General features: G+C 40.2%; 1 protein-coding gene across 1 annotated transcript in view; it reads left to right on the plus strand.

Moving 5' to 3' along the window:
• The first annotated feature begins 1,047 nt into the window (after positions 1–1,047).
• Positions 1,048–25,171, plus strand: part of BMT2 (base methyltransferase of 25S rRNA 2 homolog) — a 34,002-nt gene continuing 9,878 nt past the window's right edge. The window contains exons 1-3 of the mRNA XM_035332317.1: positions 1,048–1,328; positions 13,005–13,146; positions 21,705–21,878. Coding sequence (XP_035188208.1) covers positions 1,073–1,328; positions 13,005–13,146; positions 21,705–21,878 — 572 coding nt within the window. The 5' untranslated portion in view covers positions 1,048–1,072. The remainder of the gene's footprint in view (positions 1,329–13,004; positions 13,147–21,704; positions 21,879–25,171) is intronic.

The raw sequence follows: 25,171 nt of genomic DNA on the forward strand, positions 1-25,171 counted from the left end.
CCACAGGCCAGGCACTGACCATGCTTCGTGGAGGCCCTTTGGCCAGGCCTGGAGGTGTGGCAGGAGGGGAATAACGGTGTCCTGACACTGCGTCCCCGGCTCTTCAGCAGGAGACGTAAACCCCAAGGACCTGGTTCCCCCAGCTCTGCTGCTGGCAGGTTCTGTCCTGCCCTGGTGATGCATTTCCCTCCCATAACGCTGGAAACCACGCTCAGCATGGAGGCAGGATGAGCAGCCCCAGGAAGGCAGAATAAAGGCTTTGTAGGGCTGCAGGCTTCTGGTGGACACCGGCCTGCTGGCATCCATTTATCACAGAATCATTAAGGTTGGGAGAGACCAAGATCATCTGGTCCAACCATCCCCCTACCACCAATGTCACCCACTAAACCACATCCCTAACCACCAGGTTCAACCTTTCCTTGAACACCCCCAGGGACGGTGACTCCACCACCTCTCAGGGCAACCCTTTCCAATGCCTGACTGCTCTTTCTGAGAAGAAATTTCTCCTAATTTCCGATCAAAACGTCCCCTGGCACAACTTGAGGCCATGTTATCGCTAGTTATCTGTGAGAAGAGGTGACCCCCAGCTCCCCACACCTTCCTTTCAGGTAGTTGTAGAGAGCAATAAGGTCTCCCCTGAGCCTCCTCCAGTCTAAACAACCCCAGTTCCCTCAGCTGCTCCTCACGGGACTTGTGTTCCAGGCCCTTCACCAGCCTTGTAGCCCTTCTCTGGACATGTTCCAGGGCCTCGATGTCCTTCTTGTAGTGAGGGGCCCAAAGCTGAACACAGCACTCGAGGTGCGGCCTCACCAGAGCAGAGTGCAGGGGGGCGATCACGTCCCTGCTCCTGCTGGCTGCACTGTTCCTGATACAAGCCAGGATGTGTTTCGACAGGATCGTCGGAGCAGGAAGGCGCCTCAGCGGCGACGTGACGTCACCATACGTCATGCTACATGACGACATGTCGCGACAAGTCACGACACGCCCGCTCCGCCCGGCCCCGGAGGAGGCGGCGGATCCCCCCGAGGACTCCAATCCCCGGCATGCCGAGCGGGCCGGGGCGGGGCGGCGCATGCGGTGCGGGCGGCGAGCTGCCGGCTCAGCCCTCGGTCGGCCGGGCTGCGCGCCGCGGAGCAGCGGGACCACCATGGAGGCCGCGCCCCGGCCCCGGCCTCAGCTCCAGTCCCGGCCCCAGCCCCAGCCCGGCGGGGCCGCCGCCGCCCCGCCGCCGCCGCAGCCCCCGGAGCAGGAGCGCAAGCTGGAGCAGGAGAAGCTGTCCGGGGTGGTGAAGAGCGTCCACCGCAGGCTGCGCAAGAAGTACCGGGAAGGTAACCGCGGGGGGAGGACGAGGACGGGGAGGAGGAGGAGGAGGAGGAGGAAGGACGGGGGGGGTGTTCCCGCTGGCAGCCCGGCGCCCCCCTCGTCCCCCGCTGCCCAAGGGGGTGTGGCGGGGAGCGGGGGGCGGCGGCGGCCCGGAGCAGCTCCCGCTGGCTTCCTGCTCCTCCCCGGCACGGAGGAGGAGGAGGGCACGTCGCCTTCGGCCTCGGTGGGCAGCGCCGGTAATGCTGCCAGGTGAAGGGGGTGCGCCCGGCCGCGGGGCTTGGTGCTCTGGGGGGTGGTAGCCCCGGGGGGGGCTTCGGGTTGGGGCGGTCTGTAGGGACAATCTGGGGCTGCCTGCGGGTCGCGAGTGCCCGGGGAAGCCGCTGGTGACCCGGGCGGGCTCTGCTCTTTGTTGTCGCTGCTCCTTCCTTCAGCCGCGGGGAAGGGGTCGGGCTGGGGCAAGGCTTATGGCAGAGGTGGTGCTGGGGCCTTGGGAGTCTGCCTGGGCGGCGGTGTGGATGCCCCTGTGCGGTGTTGTGGTGGTGGTATTGGAGTGCCTAAAACATACAGAAATGTCTTAAAATGAGTGTCAAGAGTTGAGGTTTATTTTTCTGGAATTTGTAGGCTCCTAAGGATGACTTCAATGATCTCTCCAACCTTCCTTATAGCGCAGGTTACAGGAAATTCATTCATTCTTTCAGGGAGTCCACCACTCGCTAGTGCCTGGTAAACAGCTGGTTACTTTCCTCCAGAAGGACACCTGTAAAACAGGGACTCTTCCTCTTCTGCCATGGATCCTTGTGTGCCTTCTAGGTCTGCATGTGACATGTCTGTTAAAGCAGCAAGGTCAGGCTGCTTGCTGGGCTCTAGGAGCCTCCACAGGAGCCTGACCGTGGGGCTTGGGCACAGATATCTATCTACCTGTGTAGACACTGGTCAAGAGTTGCTGTTTATTTTGGCCTTAGTGTGAGCCAAAACCGAAGGGAGGCTCTCCCGTGTTCCCGTGCCATTTGGGTGAAGGAACACAGTGCGTTCAAACATTCCAGCCCTGGCAGAGGGGTGCAGCTTCCAGAAGTTCCCATTTCTCTGTTGTTTTGCAGTGCCTGCAGATTAAAAGAGACAAACATTGTCACTGTTAACTTTAAGAAATGTGAGCAGTCTCCGTAACGACTGAGTTGCTTCAGATGGAAGCCTAAATTGCATGGAAGTCAGTGTAAGCACACTGCTCAGCAAAGGGCAACTTAGAATGAAAAGTTAAGTTGGGTTTTATCTTTAGTTGAACGTAAGTGGTTAAAAGAAAGGAAAAAACAGTACTGTAATTTACTTCATAGGCCCTGTAAGTCACGTTAGCAGAAACGTTACAGTAATCTTCTAGTCATGTTAATTTAGCAATGTTGTTTGTATCTTTAAAGAGAAGCTTTAAAAACAAGTAGTTAATCACGTCACTTCTATTCAACAAGGAGATTTCCGCCCATTACGTGCTTATCCGATGGTTAGGTAGTCTTAACAAGTAACCTGTGATTAATAGTAGTTGTACTTCATACGTTAGGTTATTTCAATTTCAGAGTTTTATTTTTGGAAGGAAGTTCTGAGTCCTTCTCCCCACGTTTCTCTCTGCTTCTAAAAGCAGACTTGAGAATTTCCAGCTGAAATGCCTTTGTTTTATTTTCTAATACTCTGCTGCGCTGACTGGCAACTGCATTAGTGTGAAAAAGTCAAAGTTGTTGGTTTGCTAAAGAAGCAAAAAAGCAGTAAATCATCTGTAATTTCTTGGTAAAATATGAATCATAACTTGAGTGTATGAAAGAAACAAGGTTAAAAAAACGTATCCTTGGTATGTACACAAGGAGAGTTTCTTGACTCCCCAGTGCAGTGCTCCCACCGTGGTATGAAGCAGTAATAGGGCTATCTGTGTTATTCCAGGGTCTTGCATTGTCTCTTTTTAATTTATGCTGACTGCTCTCACATTTACTGGAGTTCTGTGAAGCTGGTTTCAATTTCATCTAAATAAGCAAACAGCACTAGAAGTGCTGTTGCATGGACTTAGTGCTTTGTCTGTGTTAATTTTGTTGATAGAAAAAAACATGTTGAATGTCTTTCTGCAAGGTATATGGTTATGTTGCATAGGGTCTAGGAAACCACTTGATACTATAATATGATCATAAGTTACTGTGTTCTGTTAGAAGTGTTGGAGAGGAATAGATGCATCCTTGAGATGCAGGGATGTTTGTGGATAGAAGTTACACAGGCTTGATTTTTAATAGCTGTTTACTTCGAGAATTCATTTGCCTTGCTGGTGTTAACAAGGCCTGTGTTTCTGTAGGCAGTTGTAAAGGTAAGTCCATGTATTACCTGACTTGCCTATAACTGGCATCGTTGCTCTTGGTTTATTTCCCCTTTCTTTTTCTGGAAAATGGGCCGGTACAAAACTGAGAGCAGTATGCTTCAAAACTGCAAGCTAACACTTCTCTGAAGAAGTCATAAACTTGACAAAGTGCACGAGCAGTATTTTTTAATCAGGAACTCATCACGACATCTTATTCCTGTTTCTAAGGAATCACTAGAGAAAAGTTTAGTCAGTTTCATATAATCTAAAGGTTGATTGACAGGTTTTTTTCCTAAGGAAAAACCATGAACTCTTGAAGTTTATCAAAGCTGAATCTTGGCTTCTTTTTTAATTTCTGCCTTTCTTTGAACTATCTTTACCCTTATGTTTGGTGGATGTGTTTTGTATGTACTTCTGTACTGTGCCTAATGTAATATCTTGGTCCCAGACCATGCCAGTGTGTTCATGACCAAGAATTTTCAATGTTTGAAGTGGTTCAGCTTAAATTCTTTTAAGTTTGTGTAAAAGTGTGCTTTCCTTCTTTAACAATTTTAACTTGTGTACTGTGTGACCAGTACTTACCTTTTCCTGTTTTCTGGGTATTACTAATCTAGTGTGACTTTGAGTGGAAATACTGATTCTTTCTTTTCTTTCATCTCCGTTTCTTTTCATCTTTTTCAATTTCCTTTCCTTTCCCTTACACTCTCTCTGATGTTAATGAGTGAATAACGAAGGGGAAGCTTGTAAACATAAGTACCATGGCAGACTTGGTATTTTGGGATTGCAGGATACTCTTACTGTGGATCCTAAGGCACCATTGTGTGTCTTCCGTATTTTTAGATGGTTTCATGAAGTTTTACAAATCAGTGTGGGTTTTCTTAGTGTGGAGGATAAAAATATATATATATATTTGAATTATTGAAGGACTTTTTCCACGCTAAGTAAATGTGTCAACTAAATTAGCTAATCATTAATAAGTTGTCAGACTCCTTTAAGGCAGCGGTAGACACAGACAAAACCCGTCTAGTGGTTCCTAAAAACACCTCATTCTTCAGGTTAGCCTGTAAGTATTGTCTTCATAAAGAAAACATTCTTAAGTGAGAACAAACACACCGAGGTGTGAACTGTTCGCCTAGGAGTATGTCTCATTAGTGTAGAACTTAAGGTTTTCTAGAGTCCTGTTTCCTACCCTGGATTCGCTGAGCCTTAGCTGCTTTACACACCAGGGTGAAATCCACAAGCAGAAACAACAGCTCTCAAGTGTGTCGTTAGTCACAAGAAACTTCAGGGTTCTGAATACATGACATGAGCACTTAGAAAGTACACAAATTAGGGTTTTTCATGAAACCTGAATTTAGTCTTCTCATACTAGCCTGTTGCAAAATGGGTATGGCGGAGCAGTGTTGGGGTTAGTCTCTTGCTCGTGGCTCAGTTGCCTGGTACCATAGGTGACCCAAAATTTGTGGAGGGTTTTCCAGTATGCTCCTTTCAGGCACCTGCAGCCCTGGGCTGGAGCATGCATTGGCTGCAATACGTTGGTGTCTGTCAAGCCCAACAGTCAGGCTTCTTAAAGCAGACTTAGTGGTTTATAGGCAACTAAACATGATTTATTGAACGTGTGCAGTGTGCTATTGGTTTTTGTTTACAGTTGCTCCTAATAGCCAAGTAGGGTTAATTTTTACTGTGGTATAAAAATCCCTTCCTTGTACAGAAGCAGCCTGTTTTTTTCTGTGAGTTGTTTATTACCTCTGTAATCGTGCAGGCCTGTATTTATCAAGTAAATGTTTTCTGTACAGCCTGACACTTGGTTACAGAGGGTTTTATATATAGTTTGGAAAGAAGTTTTGCAACAGCCTCTGCTTCTCACTGGAAACCCTGTGTTTAATATAAGTGGAAAAACTTTGAGGTATCTTTAAAGGTGTTTAGTGAACACCCAGGAAAATAATTCATAAGTGTTGTATTTATCTTTACACCTCTTAAGGCTGTTTAGTCTTTGAATCACGCAGAATTGATACTAGTCTTACTAAGTATTATTTACTACATCACAGAAGCTGATAGCAACGTTTCAAGGTGGTAAGATTCCTTATATATTTAAAAAAAAAAAAAAAAAAAGTTGAGGCTTTGAAGAAATTGGTTATAACTTTATTAAGAGGTTTTAGAACTCCAGAAAATGTGGAAGACCTTTGAGAGCCATGCCCTGCAATAGTAGGTAGCCTGAGTAGGTGTGGTGTAGACACTGATGTGAGAAGCATCATTCTGAAGTCAGTTGCTTTATGGTATCTTCCTCCCATATTTTTCATGAAAAACTTTGAGAGAGCTTAAGTTCTTCCTGATATGAAACAGGAAACATTTTGAAATAGTGACATTTTTCACAGGGCAGGAAAACTTTTTTACTGAGCTCTACGTGGTATGTTAACAGTTGCTACTCCTTTCTAATGAAATCTTATCTTTATTTCTACAGTAAACCAGTTATAGATATAATAAGGTCCATTTGTTTTTCCCCACTTGCATTAATTTCCTGGAAAATGAAACATTTGGAAATACTGTTACATTTTCAAACAAACTAAATTTCATTTTATTATAAATCAAAATTGATGGTATTTTATGATGTAAGCATTAAGATATGATCATCCTCACAGTTTCCACACCACAGTTTGAGTGAACGTTTCATTAAAAATCCCGTATTATTTTGCAGGTTGATGGGGAATTCAGTGAAATTACTGCTATCGTTTCGCTAGCCCACAAATTTTGAATGCCCACTGGCTACAGCACGGACTTGCACTCACTGCACAAACAGCTACGTGTAACCTCCTTCCCAGCTCCTTTTATTGCTTTTGCAGGGAAAGCAACGTTCCTGTTGCAGGGTCAGCATGATGAAATCTGTACCTGTGCCTCAGCTGCTTCAGGTTTTTGCTCCCACGTTTACACAAATCCCCTGAAATCAGTTTTACGTTAATGTCTTTGCCTCCTTGTTGGTGTCCTTAGGGTGCAGCACGCAGTCATCCCTCAAAGCCAGGTTTGGAGAGGAGAGGGGGTGATCCTGCCAAACAGAGTCGATTCAACACCTGGGGGCAGTAATTGCTTCAGCTATCACGAATGGGCTCCCCGCTGGCTGTGTGACAGCCATCAGTCTTTAAAGTGATTTGTAGCAGATTGGAGACACAAATCATTCTTCAGGGTGATGTGAGCTGACCCACAGTAGCAGGTGAATTGTACCCTGGACGTCTGTTTACTGTGAACAGATAGATAGTAGATTCACACACAAGATGTTTACCAGCTGCAGATAGTTTGTCAGGTAGATTTCATATTTATATAGATAGATATCGATATGTTGGTGTGTGTGTGTGCATGTATGCATACGCAAGATTTGTGCACTTTAAAAGATTATTTAATTGTGAAATATTTCAGGTAAGTCCTAAGAAATGTAAAGTAAATGCTAGTCGGCCAAGAGAAAAAATACTAGCTTAAATTGCCTGAACTTTGTCCGAGTTGAAGTTCGTGCTCAGTATCTAGACATGTAAAACTGGACAACAGCGAAGCCAAAAATACCTAATGTCTTTCAGATGTTGTTTTAGTAAGATGGATGTTAGTAGGTTTCTGGTTTATCTTGTATATTCTGAAAGCAGTAAATAGCAGAGATTAGGAAACATCCCTCGTGTAATTAATCACTGCCATAGCATCCAGAGATGTAGTAGTACAACTAAATTCCGACTGATGAGTCGCTGTTAATAAAGAAATAATGTCCTGTGAAGTATTCACAGGAATTTGATTTCAATTTTTGCCTGGTGGACAGTGTGGGATTTCTTCTCCCAGCTGGCACAATGTAGAAGCTGCTTTACTGTTTATAGCAAGTACTTGAGAGGCAGGGGGCTTAAGAGAGCCTCTAAGAGGCTAAAATGAGATGGATTTTTTTCATTCCCCAGAGTATTGCCATCAACAACAACAAAAAAGAAAGCTCAGAGATCTCGCTAGGCGTTGCTATGGCTAGCAGCCTGTCATCTCAAGTTATCCGGCATTGTCATGGACACTTGTTAAATGTGGGCATAGGTTTTCTTTTAACAATGAGCAATTCAAGGAGTTTTATTAACACAACTATACAAATATGAACATGTCACTTTTGTTTCTGTCTTTGATTGTTAGTCAATGTTTTAAGCTTATTTTTTTCCTTCACAGGAGCCAACAAAGGTGTGTGCAGGAAGGTTTTGTGCTGTTAAATAGATACAATCCACCCCCTTTTCATCTACCTCTGAGTTTTGCATTACCAGTTGATACTAGGATGCAGGTGGTCAAAACTTCAATCCCTTGTTTTGTCTTTTTTTCTTTATTGCAGCTACTAATTAAGATTATAACATGCCAAACAAGGAAAACTGGAATTGGAAGGGCCGTTATTTTCAAGTCCTAAAAAAAAATAAAAAATACTTTGGGGAGTACAAGAGGTTGATTAAGATGTAAAATGACATTGCATCTATCTGAATCTGAAGTGTGTGGTGTCAGTTAAATCAAGAGATGCAGGTGGTACGTTCTAGTTTGGTGATGGATGAAGTATCTTGCATTTTGAGGTACTGCAGCCATCTCCATCTGGCTGTTTTTTTTAAAGTGCGGTGAGGGAATTAAGGAAAATCATAACTACAAAAGTTACCCGATTGCAGATCGTACATTTAGCTTCATATGGCATAACTGGATATCACTGGATAAAACAGAATGATTCAGATCAATTGTTTGGGTTGTTATCCCATGCCAAAATGATAAATACTGCTTTTAGCAAAACTGAGCTCTGTTTCTTCTATAGAGAACTGTCTTGAAAAGACAAATTGATTTGATTTATTGTCAGAAGTCTTAGTTGAAGAAGAAGAATTGACTAATTTTTTCTATTTATTTAATATACCTTAAAAGACAAATTTAACACTCTATAAAGAACCAGTTTAACAAAAACAACAAAACCGATAAAATCTAGGATGGAAGAAAGCTGAATTTTGGGGAGTCCTTACCGTATCAGTGCATACTTCTTTCTTCTTTATTAAAAATGTCTTCAGTTGTGAAAACTTACAGCTAACGTTAGCTGTCTATTGCTCTTCCCCACAATTAAAACTATCTCGTAATTAGGGTTATTTAAAAACAACTTGTACGTGACTGGCTCGTTCTCGGAGACAGGCTTCAGTGAGTACTGACTGCTCCGTGGCCGCCTTTGGGGGCGTGAGCGGCTGCTCTGCGTGCAGGAGTCGTGTGGGTGGATTTGAGGGATTTGTATGCTCTAGGTAGACACAACTGGTTTTTTGGTTTTCTTCTCGAAAAGGTCGGGCTGTGAAGAGCCTCCGAGTTGGTCACTCGTTTCTTCATTGACTGAATTGCTAGAAAGAGGTGGACTTGGCCTTGTTTTGTTTTTAAAGGAGGAATTAATCTTCAAGGTGAAGAGATTTTGGATAGAGAGGAGAATAGATATCAAAAACCTTTAAAATAATTGCACTGTGGTGATTTGATAGGTATGTGAAACTTCTGTTATGCGCTGGCCTTACAAATCAGAGGCTTTGCAGCTGGATTTTGGCATAACTGGCTCCTTTATGGAGATCTGAGATATGTAAAGATCTCTGAAGAGTCAGTGCTCAAAACAGGTTTTAAATTGCATAAAAAGTAATCATCAGGTGCCTAGTGAGTATGTTGAGAAGCCTTAAACTTTGTCATGGTATGGTCATGAGAACTTGAGATGAAAAGTGTAATGCACTAAGCCAAATATTAAGATGTGACAAAGATGTGAGGCTTTTTTTGATCCTTTAGATCAGCTACCACAAACTCAAATTTAATTTATGGATTTAGTGATTGCTTAACAGATCTTTTTTTTTTTTTTTGTTAGTAAGCATTAGATTTGCTGTGGAACCTTCCCGTACATTTTACAGTCTTTTTGGTTACTCAAGCAATGATTCACAAATAAATGTTTAACTGCACTAGACTTAATGCCATATTTGCACATGGATTATAACACTGAAAATATTAATACACAGCTCTGCTGTGTTCTGGGTACCACTTTAAAATCAGATATTGCAAGACCTGTTGTAGTCACTACCTTAAAATCTGTCAGCAGAGAGGAATCACTATTTGCATTTTCAACTCGGGCAGTATTGGAGCGTGATTCTGGAATTTGAGTTCCTGTAAATTTGCCTAATGCTCCTGTCTGTGCTTTCTCAAAACTCATGCTGGAGAAGAATGTGGAAAACAAACCAAAATAACTCCCTGCCAGGGTACGTACTTGCTCAAGGGAAACTGAACCTCAAATGCTTCTTTGAAAGTCACTGCACAATGATGTCAGTCTCTTCAGAAAACCTTTTATCTGCGGTTGTTCTGGAAAAGGGCAGACAAATGGTCATCATATCAAACCCAGTGAGTCAAAGGCAGGTGCTTAGACAAGAATATAGGACAAGTGCTGCAGAAGTATCTCCCTGCACTTGCTCACTGTTCTGTCTTTCAGTGATTTCATGGTCTAGGAACTCCTGACTTAGAAGCCACATCTTTGAAGTTTGTTATGGATTTTTTTTCCCTTAGTTTGCCGGGCTACATGAACTTTAAGCTAAATTATGCGTTTTATGAGGAAACAACGTTGTGCATAGAAGCTGCCCTTTTATGCTTTTCCCAGATGTCTCCATCTTAGAACAACGAAGCATTGTTTTATATTGAACTTTTCCATTTCACTCATGATCACGCGGAGTCCTATTCTGCTTTCATCTACCCCTTTCCTGTGTCTGTAAGGTGTTCCTTAGGCAGAAACCATGCCATATCTATCCTGTGTTGCCATTTTCCCTACCTTTAGAGGTACTCTATTGATAGAGTATCCAGCCAGCCAGGCCTTGAACATCTCCAGGGATGGGGCATCCACAGCTTCTCTGGGCAGCCTGTGCCAGTGCCTCACCACCCTCTGAGTGAAGAATTTCTTCCTAATGTCTAATCTAAAGCTCCCCTCTTTTAGCTTAAAACTGAACTCCCCCTTGTCCTATTGTTATCTGCCTGAGTAAAAAGTCACCCTCCATATGAACATCCCTGCTTTGTTCAGAAGGAAAAAACAGGGGTGGGTATGGGAGGAGGAGTGGGAGGCACTGCTACTGTGCTGTAAGAAAGCACTGGCTAGTTAAGGGCATCTGACTTTTTGTGTATTTCTTCTTCCCCATCTATCTGATTTCTTAAGTTTTAAGGAAAAAGTGGTATTTGAAAAGAGAAGAGAACTGTTGTCTAGGAATAGACCAAATGGATGAAAAGAGGAATAGTATTAAACTTGGGATTTCATATCGGTGATAATTTCCCTTAGTAAGCATTCACTTGTTAACTTTTTTTTGTTTCTATTTAGCCTGTGTTTTCCTTGAACAAAGCTCTGCCAACTGCGTGTCATTCATTTTACAGTTACCTAGCTCATGCAGTAAGGTTCAGTGTCTTGTGGCAGAAAACCTATGGAACTATCTAAATTGCATCCCAATTAAGCAGCTATTAAGAATATACTTTGAACTGGGCTGGTGCTTTCTGCCTCAATGCTGTGTATATTCAGCACTTCTGATGTAAGAAATCAAGTTTCCCAGAGTCATGCTCGTTTTGCCCTCTTCACTGGTAGGACCCTGTGTGTACCATTTCTTGCTCTCCGTGCTAGAATTTGTCCTGTCCTGCCTGACTGCTTCCACGCGAGGCCCTTTGCTATAGAGCAGCTCTCCCCAGTCTTGGATGTTTGGGAAATACGAGGGTTTCTACTCACCTATCCTGTTAAATAAAATAGTATCATGTCTACTCCCAGGCCTTCCATCTTGACTGCCATCTCATCCAAGGCGATGTAAACACCTAATTTGAAACATGACTCATTTTGATGGTTGCATGAGTGTGCTGATGATTATTTTTGAAGAAGAGAAAATAGCTGTGACATCTCTAAACCAAACTTACACAGGCAGTAACCTGGATGTCTGGCTTAGATCTTCTGAGTGTGCAGCTATCTATCACACCCAGTCTTGCTGGAATTGGAGGAGAGGTGGGGTGAGCAGTTATGACTGCTTTGTGCAAACACACACACACAGACACAAAAAAGTTGGGACAGGAAGAAATCTATTACTGCTAATTAAAATAAAGCACATCAAAGGGTTCTCGTAAATGGGTGAAAACCAGAAATCTCTTAGTGATATGAGGACCAGTCATGCTGTAAGCTACTTTCAGTCTTTAGCAGACATAGTCGGCTTATGCTTGGATACACTTTGTAAATATTTCTTTCTCATATTAAGGTGCTGCGAAAACTGGTTTTGGAACCGTGTTGTTAAAAGTATGTTGCTTGTCAGTCAAATCTTAAAATATAGCTCTACTCTTAATAACTTGCTGTTATCTGTATCAGCTTATAGATGCAAAATTGGTAGATAAATATTCTGCGGATTTATGTAAATCTATACCAGGTGTGTGCACACATTTTTGATTAAGAAACACAAAATGAATTAGCGAGGATTGTACTAGTGAGCATGTTTTCTTTCTCCTGCGTAGTGTAGAAGTGTTCTTTAGTTAAAGTATACCAAGAGTTTTCAGGCTCTAGAAACCTCAGTAGGAATCGTGGCTTGCTACCAGTAGCATTTATCTTGTTTTTGTTTGACAGTACATTATGTAAAGCAAACTTGAAGAAGTGGGTGCTTCCCAGCAAAAGTGGGAAAATCATGATGTTTAATTACTTTGAAGTGTCAGAATTTAACCTGCAAGTCTTCTTTTTCAGCAAGGTGAGGAAAGTGAAAATAAGCCTGTCCCTGGATATTGGCAGGCAAATTTATCTGATTTTTTTGACTGTAGTCAGTTTGATTCTTCTGCGCTGTCACCTAGATGCTAATTGGGTAAGACTGACTGCATAGGCAGACAGTAGTGAAGGCTTGAATTCCCAATGTATCCAAAGAAATCTATAGCCTTGAATAAACCTTCAGTTAAGCAGTTTTACATGTAACATTATCCAGGGTAGCTGCTGTGAACAGGAATGTGACTATGAAGTCTTTCAGTTCTAAAACTGTTTGTCCAGTTCAATAGCTATGCACAGAAACCTGAAAGCAGAACTTCCTGATAACTTTGATTTCACAGAACAAACTGAACAAAATCCATACACTGAGAATATTGCTAGCTTCTCAAGTACCTGACAGTCCCTTCCTTCTCCAAAACCTGGAATTTTGTTTTTAACTAGAGAAAGAGGACCTGTTTTTTTGTTTTTAAATGCAGGTAAAGTAATCTCTTGTTACATTATATAACTTCTTCTTCTAATTGGAAGATGGGAATTTTGCCATCTGCAATAAAGCAGCAATTGTCTTATCTCATGTGCAATTAGATATGTGTGCGTTGTATCTAACGTGCAATTTTTTGTTGTTGTTTTCTTTAGTGGGAGACTTTGATAAGATCTGGCGTGAGCACTGTGAGGATGAGGAAACTCTCTGTGAATATGCTGTGGCAATGAAAAACCTTGCAGATAATCACTGGGCAAAAACTTGCGAAGGGGAAGGCCGGATTGAGTGGTGTTGCAGGTAAACCCTAATGTATTTGAAAGATGTGATTGTTCTTTTCTATTTGCAATTCTTTATAAGACAGGAGTTAAGGGGTTTTTGTTTGTTTTTCAATTTTTAAGATTTGTTCTATAAAATGTTAATGTTTTATTGGTTCCTGAAACAAGAAACCGTCTTACTGTTCCAGCTTACTAGGGATATATAGCTTATGGAATGGTTTCTTCTAATGTGAGGCCTCGAATGCATCTTCAACAATGTTTTGTTTTGTTTTGTTTTCCCTCAAATGCTGAAGGTGTTTGCAAGTAGACCAATGAAGTAATTTTGTCTGAACCTAAACTGAACTAATGTAACAAATGTAGTGTGAGTTTAACGTACAGAGTTTGGGTTTGATTTGTGCATATAAGTGCATGGACTTTAAGCTTCTTACATGTCCTGATAACAAAATCATGGAACGAGTTCAAATAAACTATTTCAATCTTTGAGGAAACTTAAAGAGGATAAATGTTAGTCATTTAGAAGTCCTACATAAACTTGAGGCATACCATGGAATTTGTACAGCAGAATGAAACAATACAAATCTAATGTGGAAAAGAATTTATGCATGGCCCTGCCTTTGGGAATGTTTTCAGACAGGTAAAGATAGTGTATGTCTGTCTCTCAGATGTACAGCGACTTCACATATCTAGATGTTTAGAAAACCTTCTGATTTCCCATCATCACATTAAAGTTATTTTAATCAATGTGACCTAGAGGAAGTCTATCAACTATATGTAATCAAGCCCTTGTAGGCATCTGTAAGTCTGTTCTTAGAATGCTGCAGTTATAGAGATCTCCAACTTCTGTACAATCTTTACAATTACTGAAGATTGAAAATTAATAGATTAAATATTAACAAAGTACCATTCTGTTCCAGTTCTGGAATAGTCACCCTGGAGGTGAGTGTTACAAAGTAGTGAGCAAAAAACAGTGAAGAAAAGCAGGCATGGTATCACTAAACTTAAATTTGCAACACAGGTCTTTTGATCCCAACGAATGAATGAAAAAGGAGGGGTCACAGACTGTGAAACAGTTGGTGTAGAGTACATCACCTTGGTGGCAAATTGAGATGTTCTGTGCCTGCTGGAAATGGAGAAAGTGATAACAAGCTCATTTTCTTTCTCTCTACAATAGACTCTTAAATAATTTGAAAACCATTCCTTTATGTATCAACTGTTGATTCTTTAGCTTAATAAAAACAGCCACCTGTTTCTTACTCTTTCCTGGACATGTTTTGTGTAACCTTGTCTGACCTTCAAGAGAGGTGAATCAGTTTGAAAGAACTATGCCCAAAACTGGACGCAGCGTTCCACTGGCATTGTCAGAGATAAATAAAACAAATAAATACTATCGAGGTTGTACTAAACTCTTGTTATGCAGCTGGCCTTGTTTGATGGGTTTTCTGGTGGGTGTTTTTGGTTGTGTTGGTTTTGTGTCATTGACTTATGCTCATTTCTGATCCACAACTGTGAGTTTCTTTTTTACAGGCTTTCTCAGTTGCTAGTTGCTTTCTGGTATTTATGCTATTCATTGCTTCTGTAGAAAAGTTGATCTTTGTCTCTTTACTAAATTACACTCTCTTAAATTATGCTGAGTTCTAATACTGAGATTTCTTACAGCTTCTCCTCTGTCTAGCTTGGCATCATTTGCAGAGCAGTTGAGAGGAATACTGACTGTTCTGGTTATCTGAGCAAGTACTGATTGTACTGGACCCAGGACTGATTCCCATGCTACATTGCTTGATATTTTTTACAACTTGATTGTCAACTGATACGTGAAACTTTTTCAGTAAAGTCAGGTGCACTTTATTTAAAGTAATTTCTGCTAAGTAGTATTTCCTTAGCTTGTGGTAAGCTTGCCTGTTTTCCTGTAGGACAGAGTAATGTTCCTCCTTGACAGTGGAAAAACATTTTATATCCTTTGTATTGAAGCATTTTAATACTCTGTCTTGTTTGTTGGGTGGTGGGAACTACCAAAAAAATAATCAACAAGACCTAGAGAGTAAACATTTAAATGTCTGGTTTGGGCCTTGCAGCATGAACTAAGAAGAAAATCCACCTGGTAGGAGACACTAAAATGCTCTGTCTCAGTATAAAGCTTCTTTTAAAACATGGACCTTTTCAGCCTGTAAAGTCCAGGGGTCAGGAAATTTACATCAAGGAAAAAGAAAAGAGTGTTACTTTTCACTTTTTTGAAAACTGAGGCCTGGATGGCTATATACCAAAACACAGCAGATTGACTTTGTGTTCTGCAATTTTTTGTTCCTTATCAAAGGACCAGGAGGTGTGCCAGACAGATGGCAGGCCCCATTTTCCTTACTCCTCCTTGTGTCTAATTGCTTAATTGCACGCAAGAGAACTTCACGTGCATGAGACTTCATGGAAAGTTTTTGTTCAGTGCTTTAACTGTCTGTCATCATGACAGCAGGAAAGTAGCTGCTGTATTACATTAAATTTAATTTGAGAGTGGAATGCTGAAAGTGCTTGGGAACCACTGCTGTATCTCTGCTGAAGAAAGGATAGCTTAGGTTTTCTTGGTTTTCCTTTCAAGGAAGATCTTTTTAGACATATGAAACAGAAAAGTGTGTGTGTTTTTTTTTGTTTGTTTGTTTGTTTTTTCCACTAGGTGAAAAAAATACTTTTTTTTGGTAATCTTTCCTTCATTTTTCTTGTGTTCTTGTATAACCAGATACCTGATAAAGTAAACCAGTGGATGCAGAATAACCATCGGAGAAGCCATGTGTACTTTTCAGGATCACGAATAATTTTCCTGCCAGGTTATTCTTTTGAAAGTCTTTCTAGTTATTTAGTAGAAGATACTGGCAAAATGCATATTGTGATGTTAGTTCTTAAACCAGGTGACATAAAACTTACTCATTTTGCTTCATTAAGTTTTATTTATAACTGCACATATTCAGATTCTAGAAACTGTAAAAGATAAAGCAGTAAGGGGTAGACTGTGCTGTTGACCATCTGCTGCGTTGTATAGGGCCATTTTTCTTTTATTTATTGTTCCAGGGCGCTATTATACAATAGCTAGCATGGGGTAAGAGTGCTTAAAACCTTGTCTCCTTCTAGATGCAGCCTAGCTGAGTGGGGTTGTAAAAAGCCTGGACTGCACTGAGCTGTCTTTCCCTCGTTTTCTTTTTTATTTTAGTAATCAAATGCAAAGTAGCAAATGATATTTGGAAACGAACATTTCTGTTTCTCTTTCAGTTACATTACAACAACAACAAAAAACTTAAACTGAAATGGGATAAGGTTGTGTTTACCTTAAATAACTGTCCTAACTCTGAGTTTTTGCTGTCATCGGTAGCCTGGTGAACCTTTGTATGGACAGTGAATGCCAGCCTGTTCAGGTTCTAGTTAAACCAAAATGAGCTAGACTAGCAGGTTTGCTTCTTTCTGTTGCTTTTGCATCAGTGTTAAGACTTGTGTTGACTTGGCTATTTTTTTAAATAACAAAAAGCCAAATCTGCAATTCTAACTAGCTAAAAATCGCTAACATGACAAAACATTATCTAGACCTGCATTTTTTAAAGCCTTTTTATGAGTAAACTGAAGAAATATGGTTTTGAAGAAGTTACTGTTGGGGGAATGCAGAACTGCTTGGAAAAACTTGTCAAGAATAGATGTTAAAACCTTATCTTAATTATTTGTTTTACTGAGATGGGCTTTGTAAGTGTCTGTCCCTGCGTCTATCGCTAATCAATATTTTTGTTAACGATCTGCTAGAATACAGTCTGTTCATAAAATTTGCAAATGGGACCGACAAAGAATCCTCACTCTGAGGGCAGGACTAAGTTTAATAATGATGTTACCTACACCAAGTACTGTCAACTATGCAAATACAGGCCAGGGAGTCATTGGTTATCTGTCAGTCTTTCAGAAAAGCATTTGGATTCTGTAGCAGACCACAAGCCAAATATGAAACACTTATGGGATGCTTTTTTCCCACAAAAGAAATGTTGTATTTTTTCCTATCAGTTAGGCTGTCTAGTCATAGGAGATCTTATAAGATCTTTGAAAATAACTACTAGCTCTGTTTGGGATTGGAGGACAGAATAAATTAATGTTTGAATTCTTTACAGTGCTATTTTGTAGCTTTTTTGATGAATGCACTTAGTTGAGCAATTCTCTTTCAATAGAGTTAGTTAGAAGGGAGGTGGGGCAAGGAGGAGAAGGGAAACTATTTAAAATAGAAAATTGATTTAATGCTCATTGTGCGTGTTTATATGACAGCCTTAATTTTTCCTTTTAAATACTTTGTTCTGACAAAACCATATCTGTTTGAGTGCTAGAGCTAATTAGAGCATTGATCATATGATAACTGCTAACTATTTTCAAATTCTTGGAATCCTCTGGTAGTGAAGGATGTTGCCCCCAGAACTTGGTTTGTGGTGTGGGAGTGGACACAACGCTGGAGAAATGTCTGATTACAGACGTGGCTTACCTAGAACTGAGACCGAGCATGAAAAACAAATTGAGAAAATGTGTTGCATACAAGTTTCTCATCTTAACTTTAACAAAATATAATTAAGATAACTTATAATGCATAGTGCTGTCATACAGGCTGAATGTACAATTTTCTTAACCTAAATCTGGATGCTTATGACAACAGCAGAATATTTTCCAGCCATCCTGCATGATTAACATCTCCAAGGGACCTTAAGAACTCTCCATTTCTTGATTTTCTTCAGGATGAGGTAGGGGAGGTTAAACCTGTAGAAGAGTTCAAACTTTTTTTTTTTTTCAGGCCAGCAGTTCTTTCAGTTGAGTTTAGTATACTTATTTGTAAATGTGTGGGAGGAGGAAAAAAAAGGTTTTGCAGACACAATGAGAAGTCTAGACTTTTCTTCAGCTCTGGGAAGTATGTTATTTCTCTATACCCTCACTGAACTTGATTTTCAATATTAGATTCTGGTTAGTAAATAGTGTAAGGAACATAACCAAGGCTCACCTTTTCTTCTTTGAAAAGCAGAAAAGATGGACTGTGTACCCTTAGCCTGCAAAAGCTGTCTCCTTGAAACTCTTGAGCATTCATAAAAAGCTACCATCAGAAACTGCTCTTTGCCAAGATAAAAAGTGACCAGCATTAATTTAGTTGTTAGTTATTACTTGTCAAGAAGTATAACTGCTGATTCTTTTGACATATTTCAAATTTCATATGGTGTTTCTTTGGCAATCGGGGATTTGAAACATCACCCCCTCCCCAGTTTTTTATATTCTATTGAAGCACATGGTTTTGATTACTGTATTCTACAACAAAGCTTTTCTTTCATAGCTGAAGAGTATGAACAAATGATTTATCTCATGAATATGTATCATACTCTCTAACTGAAACTTTTTATATGTGTCCAGTCCAAATGGGACTGGGGGGGAGAGGGCGCAGAGAGGAGGCTGTTCATCCTGAACAAATTGGTTATAATTTGAGATTCGAAGTATAGAAAACAAATTTCACTGAGGAAATACCTGGAATTTTTGTATAAGCAAAGACATGAACAGCACACTTTACCGATCTCCACCAGCAAACCTAAACAGTTTAGAACTGAAAAGTTTATTTTGCTGGTTTGTGTAAACTGTAGCAAGTGTTAGCTCAGGTAGCATTTGAATTGCACAATTCTTCAAAAACAAGTGTGTTAATTGTAGAGCTAATATATCATCAAAGAGTGGAAGCCTAAATGTCAGTTAAAAATGGAGTTGTGGCAGTTCTCAGAGTTATAAAATAGATTCCTTAATTTTATTTCTCTTTGTAGATAATTAAGGGATAGTCCATTCATTACTTGAGACAGTTGTTAAATGCAGTCTTCAGTAACTGTGTACTCAAAACCACAGTGTGATTGGTGATGGGGTTTTAATAACCGTAAAGTTAAACGTGTGGCTACATGAATAAGTTACTATAAGGGTAACCTGCTGAGTGCCTTACATTTTATTAACTACTGAGCAGTAAGTGCTGATGTGATCAGTGCTACCCCATCTTACATCTGAGGTCCACTTCCACGAGGGGAGTACAGAGACAGCTCCTGTGAGGCCTCGGGGAGAAAACCCTCAGTGGTTATGAACTGCCGTCTTACTTGTGTGTGTTTGTTTGTTCCCTGTTGTTGGGAGGTATTTGGATGGGTGGATTGGGTATTCTGTGCTTCCTTGTGTCACGGCACAAGTATGCAGACAGGGATCTGAACATGACTTTTATCCAGTCTCCAGCCTTCTTTTGATTCTAGCCCCTCTTGTCCAGCAGCAAAAACCCAGAAGTAGACAGTATCTCTCACCATAGTTGACTTTCTTGTTTCATGAAATAAGAACTCAGTTGACATGAGAGAGAGCTGTAAAATAATGGGGAAGAAATACTGAACTACAGCAGTACCAACCATAAGGAAGAAGTAACTTCTTTGTGGTGATACGAGGAGTTATGCTATGTTTTGCAAGTAGATTATTCTCCTGCACCGTAGCTTATCAGTGTTAACCTGGGCAACATGATAGCTTCTAGTGACTGAAAAAGTTGGTAACATTGATAGTTGAGCAGAAAAAAAAAAAAATCCTCCCAAAGTTGTGCATTTTTTTATTTGTTCTGACTTACCTGTTGGTGTATGACATTATTTAACCAGGTATTGCTTCAGAATGTTTAAAAAGAGGTAATGAGATAAAAGAATTCTAGAGTAAAATTAGGACACTGCAAAATGCTTGCAGAGTGGTAAGGTAGCTGTAATAGGATGAGGAAATGGATTTTCCTGAGTTTGCATTTTCTTTGACTAAATGACACACAGCTAAATAGTTAGGAAAGACATCTCTAAACTGATTATATGCTCGTGAAGAAATAATTTGATATCATGTAAAATACAACTTTTATTAGCATAACAGCAGTAAATCCAAGTCTTTTTCTGGCGTTTTGTTTTCTTTTCCCTAAGTTCAATGACAGACTTCTAAATTAACCTTGTTAATTTAAGAATTGTTGTCTTTGTGTACATGCAGTCTCTAATGGAGTTGGTTTGATTTCACAGTTCATGTATTTGGGAGCATTGTAGCCTGGACTGCTGGTCTTCTGTGTGTGTGATCTTGCTCAGTACTAAGATGTGGATCTTCTAATTTCTTTAGTGTCTTTTCCACCCAGCTTCTCTTTGGTCTGAAAATAGCCTTGGTTACTGAGGAGTTGTAACTATAAACTTGTTGACTATTAGTATAATTTTTAATGTGTTTGTTTCTCATATGGCTGTTTACTACCGTAAGGTTACTGTCTGTGTTTTAAACTTTTCATATTTAGTGCAAGAATGCCTAGGGCCTGCTTAAGCAAGTAAAACTTGCTTGTACTTTGATTTTGTTAGGCACAGGTCAGTTCTGATCTTGAGGCCATTTAAGCATGTCAGCACAGAAATGCGTGCAAGGTAACTTAGTTCTTTCCTTCGCAGCAGCAATTAATAACGTGGACAAAATGTGCTACTGTAATTACACATGTACAGATTCAGGGTGGTCGTTCCCTGACAGCTTGGAGTGAAGTGGCTTCGATCTGTACCTGTTTGATCATATATGTTTCTCTTCATGAAACTCAACAATAATGACACTTTTAAACTTTTTCCTTTGTATTGTCTATGGTGGGTATGTTTGTCATCTGTAATATCACCAACACTTAGATAAAGCCTTTGTATTACAAGGTCTGTTCTCTATTTGTGATTTAACCTGCCGTATTATGCCAAAATGTCTTTTTCCTGAATCTGGGAGGTGAAATACAAAGCAGGATAAAGATAATACAATATAAGGCGTTATCAAACTAAATTTGAATTTGTGTTCTGGAACATTACCTCAAACCTCTGCAGCTTTTTTTAGACGAAAATCGAATGTGTTTCAAGAAAGTATCGTAAAAATGCGTTGTTATAAAAACATAATTGGAACAAGTACTATTTTTGTTAAACTTTTCATGTGAATGCTTGGCTGGTGCATCTAATTAAAAATACTGCTTTGTGCAGGGTGAGTCAGGCTTCTTAATTTCACAGCAACAAATTGTTTCCATTTCTAGTTGTATTTTGTGGACAAAACAATTCGGTTATTCTCTGGAACATATGCTTGTGTCTCTTACAGTAATGCTGACTACTGGCTGAAGTATGCAGGTGCAATTTAACTCTTTTGATAACATTCATTCCTTTAAACTGGTTAACCTTTCTGTTCATATGTGACTGAATATTTTGTCTTGTTTCCTACCAGCAAAATGCTCAATCGGGGAAAAAAAGAGCTAAAATAAGTCTTCTGCAATAATACAGGTGAAGTCTTCTGACAAGACTTCTGTTGTCTTGCACTGAAAGCCTATCCAGATAAAGTTAATTTGAGTCTGTTTACACAACTGTGACTCACAGCCTGATATTTGGATATAAAACACCTATCTGTCATTTGGGGTGTGTCACATCCTAAAGGTGACTTTCCAAAGTTGCAGTAAAACTGAGATTTGTTAAAAAGATGACAGAATTTGTATCTCTTAAACCTCTGTCTTGTGTTCTGTCTACAGTAATGACCAAAAATACCATTTTATTTTTCTGTGGATTTTTTTTGTCTTTTCAGTGTATGCCGAGAATATTTTCAGAATGGTGGGAAAAGAAAAGCACTTGAGAAAGATGAAAAAAGAGCACTTCTTGCTTCTAAGACCACTCCAGCCTTAAATGTTTCTCAGCCTCCCAATATCGAAGAACCATTACCGAGCCTTGGCTTGACAAATCATGAGGCTATAACAGAAGAGTAAGTTTTATTTGTTTTCCAGACTTATTTTCCTCTTTGTGTGATGGGACTTAGCTGCATTTTTTCCCCATAACATATTAGAGAAGTCTGATACATTTGTTTTTCTAAGGGCATTTTCATGTGAATATATCCATGCTTAAAGAAGTAGCTGAGCTGTAGTATAAGTTTTCATGGATGCAATAATGATCGCTTGAGAATGACATCTTAGTCATCGCCGTTTCAGTGTTAGAGTAACTTTGCTTTTGTATGTCATTGTTGTGCAGTGCAATTTATATTAAAGCTTGAGGTGAAATAAGGGAGACATTAATTAAGTTAGAATCTAATGGCTATTCAGTATTGTTGAAAAGTCAATTGCTTATGTAAGTACCAAGTGGCAAATGTAAATATCAGAGTACTTAAAACTTTCTGTTCATAAATAATTGCAGAGAAACTCTTGATTCCAATTATATACTTCAAAAGCAATTTTGAATTACAACCCTTAATTTTAAATATGCTGGCGTTTCATGACTGGCTCTACAGAAGTTGCAGTATCCTTGAAGTATTTCCCTAACAACAGTTTTAACTTTTGTTTTTAACCTTCACTCAAGTAAGAATTTTGTTTTTCATATTCATGAGTAGCTTTTTTTATTTCACTTACAGTCCACGCTATTTTTTCCCTAAAAAAACAAGGCTCATGTTTGTGACTATTCCTTGTGTGATGTGAATAACTTAAGTTTAAAGGAATAAGAATGCATAAACGTATTTCCATTAAATCTCGTATTTGACTTGCTTCACGCTCTGTGTGTGGACAGTTGTAAGAACTGGTCTATGAAACAGGTTTCTCTGTTCTGTGAAGAGGGTTTCTCATTACTATAACATGTCTGGGGTAAGCAACGTTGCTGGAGTAAGCAACAAATGATAGTACAGGTTTTAGTAGCTGTACAAACCTTACAGTTATGGGCGTATCTGTTGTAAATCACTGCCATAGAAGTCAAGTAATAATTTCTTCTGTAAGGCTGCTGTGGTTTAACCCCAGCAGGCAGCTCAGCACCATACAGCCACTTGCTCTCTCTCCCCAGGTGGGATGGGGAAGAGAAAGGTAAAAGGGTGACAGTTTCATAGGTAAAGCAAAAGCCACATGCACAAAATCAAACAAGGGATTCATTTGCTCTTTCCCATCAGCAGGCAGGTATTCAGCTGCTTCCCTGAGAGCAGGGCTCACCACGTGTGGTGGTTTCTTGGGAAGGTAAATGGTATCACTGTGAACATTCCTGCCTTCCTCCTCCTTTACTCCAGCTTTTATTGCTGAGCATGACACCACATGGTATGGGACATCACTTTGGTCAGTCTGGACCAGCTGTCATGGTTGTGTCCCCTCCCAGCTCCCTGTGCACCCCCAGCCTCCTCACTGGCAGGGCAGCACCAGAAGCTGAAAAGTCCTTGGCTCTGCCTAAGTGCTGCTCTGCAACAGCTAAGTCATTGGTTACCATCACCGCTATTTTCATCAAAACCCAAAACTCTTGGTAAGCACTGAGTTAGCTCAGAAGTAAAAGCTTCCATGATGGTTTTAAAACAAAAAAGACCAGATGATATGGAGAGAAGTAGGTAGCACTCCTGGTTCCCATGGCACTTTCTACCACTACCTTTGGGATCTCATGAAGTGCATATTGTATCGCTGCTCAGAAAGGCACTCAGCTACTTTGATGAAGCCATTTTCAGATGCTCGTGTTGCTTGCCTCTTTGCAAGACTAAAATTGGTGAATCACACAGAGATAACTAATGTGGACATATAGATGACAGTGAAAAAGAACAAGTAATATGTTGTCTGTAGTACTTATTTCCATCCCAGGAACAGTTCTTCTGTATCTAACATTGCATCTTCACCTGATGTTAAGCTGGGCTTCAAAGTGGTTCAGTCTTGAAATATAAAAGTGGCTGTTATCTGCTGTTTACTAGCTTCTCCCTTCTTTGTGCAGTTTGAGTATTGTTGTCTTTTTCCATCAGCTTAAAATCTTCATTTTTCTCCTTAATGGTAAAATCATAACCTTCTTGTATAATTCTTCTCAGGTGTTAGGTTGTACCTGAAGAGACAGCCAAGCCATCATTCCTTCTTTCAGCAAGCTAGTCCTTCCATGGAGTGTGTTTATGTCTGGATGTTAATAAAGGTTTGAGATATACCAGTGTTGGCACTCAGAACCAGTTGTATAGCTTTGTTCTGCTCTTCTGACAACAGCATAGGGCCTCGGAATTTTTTCCCCTCCCATCCTTGGATAAATAGTAGTTTAATAATTGAAAATGGTAAACTAGAAGTTCAGCATTTGAAGTGATTAATGACAGAGATAAAATGACTTTCCTGGTGGTTACGTAACTACTCTAGTTTCTGGTTTCCATCTACTTCCAAGAGAAAATGTCACCTGTACAACACCTAGTTAAAAATACGTGCATTTTTAAGGGAGCTAATAATCAAGAATTGTAGTCCAATTAAAAAAGTTCTTGAAATAAGCAAGTGTAGGATAAGTTTAAAATGGACTCATTTCCCAGGTTACAGACACTTCTTCACCAGTTCCTGATCTTTATTCACATTTTCTGCCACTATATTAGTGCCTTGGAGAACTGTGGATTCAAGATGTGCTTGGAGATTACAGACAGTGCAAAGCATTTCTCTTACTTTTCATATAGTTGCCTTGACTGAAAATCATTAGGAAACGGGGTTGAAGGGTGATTACCAATGAATTCAGCAAGACTGCCTTTGTAACACAGTAATTGGCTCACCGGATCAGTGACTGTCACCTAGATGACAGTTATGTTTGTTTTAAAAAAGGTGTCTGACCAGTGGTCTGAAGACCTCCGAAAATTAATTGAAGCACCGAACTAGGATCCTGTTCTTATTGATAGAATAGGTAGAACTGGCAGCCTGGGAACTGCTGTTAAGATATTTATTGCACCTGTGTTCAGAGGGGCAGCACAACCTGACAAGCAGCAGGAAAGCCAAAACACAAGTGAGCATCTGAATCTCTGCTACTTTTAAGGTTTCAAAGTGTATTCATATTGAATTTGGAGTCCAGTAGTCTTACCTGAATGAAAGAGAAACCTGTCATTGAAAGAGCACCAATTAAAGTGAAAGAAGAAACTTACCTTTGTCCTGTATCAAATGTCTTGGGATTTGTTGTCCATTAGTGTAGAAGAGATGGCTTCTGCTCAGCTTGGGATACAGGGGTGTAGCTATCCAGAAGCATGCTTTAATGCTGTCAGAAGTAGTCCGAGTGGTGCAACCTCTTCACTGAGTCAAAAGCAACACTGCAGCCAAGAATGTA

This window comes from Oxyura jamaicensis, chromosome 1 (assembly GCF_011077185.1).
Source record: "Oxyura jamaicensis isolate SHBP4307 breed ruddy duck chromosome 1, BPBGC_Ojam_1.0, whole genome shotgun sequence".
NCBI classification, from domain to species: domain Eukaryota; kingdom Metazoa; phylum Chordata; class Aves; order Anseriformes; family Anatidae; genus Oxyura; species Oxyura jamaicensis.